This window comes from Setaria viridis, chromosome 1 (assembly GCF_005286985.2).
Source record: "Setaria viridis chromosome 1, Setaria_viridis_v4.0, whole genome shotgun sequence".
Classification (NCBI taxonomy): domain Eukaryota; kingdom Viridiplantae; phylum Streptophyta; class Magnoliopsida; order Poales; family Poaceae; genus Setaria; species Setaria viridis.
In genome coordinates, this window is record NC_048263.2 from 27229230 (window position 1) to 27235229 (window position 6000).

General features: G+C 42.7%; 1 protein-coding gene across 1 annotated transcript; it reads left to right on the forward strand.

The window, feature by feature from the left end:
- Nucleotides 1-2117: 2117 nt before the first annotated feature.
- Nucleotides 2118-3731, forward strand: LOC117840726 (uncharacterized). Its single transcript, XM_072291058.1, has one exon. The coding sequence runs from the start codon at nucleotides 2470-2472 to the stop codon at nucleotides 3610-3612; it is 1143 nt and encodes a 380-aa protein (XP_072147159.1). The 5' UTR covers nucleotides 2118-2469; the 3' UTR covers nucleotides 3613-3731.
- Nucleotides 3732-6000: the final 2269 nt, after the last annotated feature.

Below are 6000 nucleotides of genomic sequence, written 5' to 3' on the forward strand. Positions count from 1 at the left end.
TTGCATTAGTAATCATACCATGTCTTGATTAAATCTTATCATGTTTCTATCATAAATTCATGCGTCTTATTTAAGTCCACATACACCATGTATTATCTTATACAAACAACAAAAGGGTTTACAAAGATCAAGTTGTACTTGATCAATTTGATTTATGTGTCTATGGATGAATTAAATAGTTTACATGTAACCTAACAGACAGACCAATGTACAAGTTGTCTGTTTCATCGTCTATATGTAACATGGCATTAACTTGCAGACAACAACTATCTAAACTGTTGAACGTGCCCTGAATTGGACAGCCCTGTCCAAAAAAAGGGCTTCATCGCATTCTGAGTCTCCATGTCCATGCAGATGCAGCTGACTGTACTACTATGTTACTCTCCCTGTTTCAAATTTTAGGTCGTTTTAGATTTTTTATGTTCATAGATATTATTATACATCTAGACATATACTATATCTATATGCATAGCAAACATTATACACCTAGAAAATATCAAAACGACCTACAATTTGGAACGGAGGGAGAAGTATTCAATCTTCGTCTACACAAATATTTTACTCTCCTAAAACATATGACGTGCGTCGGGATATGATCCTGTTGCACTGGCGTCAGGGTAATGCAAGTGCCAATAGACCATCTTTGGTTGGTTTCGGAGTGACAACGATGATATGATGTTAGTATCTTTCTTTGTTTTCTAATAAAATCTATTATCTATGTTAATGATAGTGCCATAAAGCAAAAGCAAGTACTCCCTTCGTTCCAAACAAGTGGTTTTGATATCTAGATATTAGTTTTTACTATGCATCTAGATATATACTATATCTAGATACATACTAATAGTTATACTAATAGTTATGAATCTAGATTTGCCAAAATGAGGTACAATTTGGGACGGATGAAGTACCTTAAGTACCAGTTTCGCAAGACAACGGTACCCCCACCTCCTAGAATATAGCTACATTTAGTTTTTTCCAAAGTCAAATCCTTTTATTTTTAATTTTGACCAACAATATCTCTAAAAATAATTTATTTCAAATAAAAATGTAACATATTATAATAGTTGGTTTCCCAATAAATCTACAAACACCATTTTTATGTTATTAGTCTGTATAATTATTTTGCTATTTGTAGTTAAAGTTGAAAAAGAGTTTGACTTTGAAAAAAATCTAAACATAGTTATATTATGGGATGGAGGGAGTATATAAGTACCCATCTTTTGCATGGGAGATTCTATATGATCAACTTGTTGCCATCAAATCCTTGAGCAGATGTACAGACTAAGAATGTTGATATTCCTTGCTAGATAGCCGAGATTTAATAGAGAATATTATTGTCGACAAGAACAGAAACAATAAATAGATTTTCAATAATCTCCGTGGACTGGTAGGATCCATGCCTTTGATAACTAAAATCCAATTGATGAAGAATTAAGGAAATTTATTCAAAATAAAAGATGTGCTTATATTCGTTCTGCGAAACCTCTGAACGCGCACATACTTAACGAAGTCAACCCATTTTCACCGATGTAGAGTCACCACTGGCCAAGCTAGAGAGTCAAGCTTTGTTCAAGTGCTTGCATTAGACTTATTTGTCGTGTTGCACTGAACTATTTTACACAAATACCGAAACTATGCAACAATGTTTAAGCTCTTATCAATAATTTATTTGTGAAATCTGCAAAAAAACATGTAGATTATAATCTTAGAAGTATCTAATCTCGCTAAAGACCACATTGACAACTCTCATTTTATGAAAATATGTTGAATAGCATAGGCATATGCGCGCTTTGGGGTTTTTCCGCAACCAAAGTGAGTAGGTCCTTTGCAACAAAATTACTTATGAAGCTAATATCGAACGAATTTGTAGTTTGACAGCAGTTTGGCATTGGCCAAAATTTAGACTCGAACTAAAATTCTTTTGGCAATTGGCATGGTCATGGTCAAAATTCTTAGGCCGCCTAGAGCGGAGCTTAACTGGGCCTAAACCGTGCACGCAGAGCCCACCAGGTCACCGCGGCCTAGGGTTGCCTTCCTCGCCTCTCTTTCGTCTCTCTCGTAAAAAACAAAAAATGTTTGCCTTCGTTGCATAAAGGAGTTCCCACCGAAACGTCGCACTTCGTTCCCCTCCGCCGCCGCGACCCACCGGCCACCACCCTTAACGCCGCCATACTTTCCCCCTCTCTCCCGGAATCGGTCGGCCACAGTTTCGATGTGATGGAGGTTTGCTTGCCCGTGGACTTGTTTCGACTTGGAGTGCGTAAAAGTGACGCTTTTCCTTTCTCGATTCAGATTCGAACGTGGACTCGAAAACAAGATTGCTGTAGATCGGGGCCGATAGGGAATTAGGAATTGATGGTGTCTATTTACATCGAATACGAATTGCATTACAGGGTTCCGGAGATCTATAATAAGAGGCAGGAGGGGTCGTTAATCTGAGGGCTTGGGTGAATAAGACCGGACAAGAAGATGCCAAAGAAGCGGCCGGCCGATGAGCGTGCCGGCGGCCGTGCGTCCAAGATTCCTAGTCGGCGGCGGAAGCACCTCTACCTAGTCTTGGATGACTGGGAGAGGGGATACAGCATCCGCAAGTTAGACTTGTCGTCGGACTCGGATTCCGACGACGTTGACGAAGCCAACGGCCCGGACGGCAGGACCGGGACGGAGCTGCGCTTGCCACCAGCGGTCTTCCGCCTAGAGGCACCACGCGCTCACTCTGGTCTGTTTGCGGCCTTTGGCACCATGATCGTGGCCACTCAGCTCACGCCCAGGGGCACCATCCCCATGTTCGACGTCCGCACACGGGCGCTCACCTTCGGGCCTCGGCAGGAGGGGCAGCCCAACCCCTGCTGCACCGACTTCGTGCAGGTAGGTGACAACCTCTACTTCATCGACGACAGCTGCTTCATGATGCTCGATCCTCCTCCTCCACCACCCAAGTTTGCACACCCTTACATTCAGATTGACTGGACATGGCGGGGGCTCCCGGTGCCACCATTCGATGACTGCCCTGTCTCTTATGCTGTGCATCCTGATGGACGAACCATCTTCTTCAGTACCCAGGGCCAAACCAAGAAGCATACCGAGGTTGCCACTTTCACCTTTGATACTGTGTGCTCCCAGTGGACTCGCCATGGAGCATGGAGACTGCCATTCAGAGGCCGTGGCTACTTCGACTGTGAACTGAATGCTTGGGTAGGGCTCTCCGGCCAGCCGGATAACCTTGGCCACCTATGCACCTGTGAGGTTGTATCCGCTGACGCCAACACCACTGATGGGCATCCCCCGCCGACTTGCAAGCTTAGCAAGGAGAAGCTCTTCTGCGTGGATCCTGCTGAGAAGCACATTGGCGCCACCCTCGTGTACATTGGAGGCAGAAGCAAGTTCTGCCTTGTGCAGTGCATCGCAACAGATGATCGCAAGGGGGGTGTTTGGGAGGAGGTGCTTCCTGAATGCCTTTGCTATCTGTATCGGGTAACAACCTTTTCTCTCAAGTATGACATGAACGGGGACTTGCGAACAGTGCACCACCGACTTCGGTCATATCGGCTGCCTAAAATAGCAACGGAGTACTGTGATCACCTGGAAAAGCCTGTGGCATTCTGGATGTAAGCCATGTGACACTAAACTGTTCAATTTATCATATCCGTGTTGCCTTCTGGGTGTAATCCTGTCCTGCGTGGTGTGGATGCGTGCGTGGTTGTCGTCTCTGTTACTTTTGTATTGTTAGTTTTATCATCTACAGATGCTGCCTACATGGTCTGCTCAATTTAATCCATTTGTAAAGCCTAAATGAACATGCATTTAGCAATTAGCAAGGTATTATGACTTGATAAGTTGATGTACTTGACAGTTTCTCCAGCAATGACAATATTTCCCTTAATTAATGGGCCTAGGTTTTCAAGTTATTGGAACAACAAGCATATATTTCGACAATTTAGCTTGATGTATCTCGGAGACGTGAGCTAAAACATAAGAAACGATTCCCACAATTAAATTAATGCATTATCTTAGGGCCACCTCGTGTCAAGGAGGGGTCGTTAAGTTAGCAATCAGCACCTGATAGCAAATATAAAGTAAACCAGCCATTTTAGTGTCGATGGGTTGTTATTTGAGAACTTATTATATATATCGCTAGAATTCTTTCTCACCACCCACAATGGGTGGCCTTGTCAAAGGTTTAGATGTCACTAATATCGTGCGTGCGTGCGTGCATAAATATGGCAACAACAATATATAAGCAATGCCAATTCACTTCTTGCCATTTTATTTCATAGCGTGTTAAAAAACTGCGAGTCTTTCTAATTTTATACTAAATCTAATTCCTCTAACTTTAGTTGAGTTCGTGGAAAAATGTATTAGCATATACTCCCTCTGTTCCACGTTACAAGTCATTCCAACTTTCTTGGAGAGTCAAATCATTTTACGTTTGACCAAAATTATAAAGAGGATCACAAAGGTTTATAGCAACGAATAGATATACTATGAAAATAACTTTAATGAAGAAACTAATGATACTTATTTGGTATCATGAATATTAATACTTTCTTGTATAGATTTGGTCAAACTTGAGATGCTTTAACTCTCTGAGAAAGTTGGAATGACTTATAATAGCATACAAATACACAACAAAAGGCATTTCATGGTGAACTTCATGGAACTGATTTGATGTTATATTTGTTGATATATTTTTTTATAATTTAAATTAAAGTTAGAGATATTTGACTATAACGACCAAGAAATAGTTCTATAACTCTATACGGATATACCTACACAACAACAAATATATTGGTTTCTCATTTTTATCATAAAGATTTGGCATCCACAAAGTAGTTAAAAGCCTCTATGTCTGAGTTGAACTATACAAATTTGAATCGTGCGTCATATTTCATGAAATTTAAAATCTCGTACCATAAAAAAGCTAGTAGTTCATTTAATTATTAAATGCAAACTGCAGCCTAGTAGAATCATCTATTCTGGTAGGCCATTTTGCTGTGTGCTACCATAGCGCGAGGCCAACGGCCCCCAAACTCCAAATCCTCACACTCGACGCACCAAGTGCATACACCGGAACCATCCTGTCCGTCCATTACAGTCGCTCGATCTCACGAACGCCTGGATGCCGCTTCAGGTCCACAAAACGGCACCCTACGCCGGCCGTCTGGCCTCGAAATTTCGAACCCCATCAGAACCCCGCCGACGCCAAACGTTCCCCCCAATTCCCAACGCCTTTGGAGCCCGTAGCCTCTTCCCCCCAATCACAACCATCGCAAACCCTAGCCCAAAATCTCATCCCCAACTCTGGTCGAATCGCTGGGAGTAGTCGCCGCGGGCTCGGACCGGTGGAGATCGGCGAGGAGCGGTGCAGATTCAAGGGGTATTATGCACTTTTGCTGCTGTTGTTTTCTTGCTTTTTTTTTTCTGAGCAATTCTTCGGATGCGTTACTTCAATCGGTCAATCGCAGGGGGCTTAATTGTTCGGCTTCGGATCGGCGGATATTGGCGAGGAAGGGCTCAAATATTCGGGTATCGTACAGCTTTGCTGCCGTTGTTTTCTTGCGTCCGAGCAATTCTTTTTTGCATGCGTTATTTATCTGGCTCTGTTCTTCAGTTTGGTGGAACGGCAAGGAGTTGGTGGGATCGGGGTCCTTGCGCGTCGGCATAAGGTGCGATCGGCGGATGCGATTTGGTTTGAGCGTTCTGGAATTCGAGGTGAGAATAATCTTTCAACACAACAGGGTTGGATCTTGGGCGGATTATGTAGGTTCAACGTAGACGCCTTTAATTTTCTGATGCGCTCTGTAGGTTCTTTAGGTGCAAATTCCTTGGGTGAATACATGATTGATGTAGGCGTATGGGTAGAACTATGGTGGATTATAAGTTACTGATGTTTCTCATGGCGATGTCTCATGTTGATGGATCTTTTTTCCCCCCGTGGCATTCAGAGTTCGAAGGTCCCTTTGACAATTTAGAGAGATTTGCTGTAGGTAGAAGCAACTT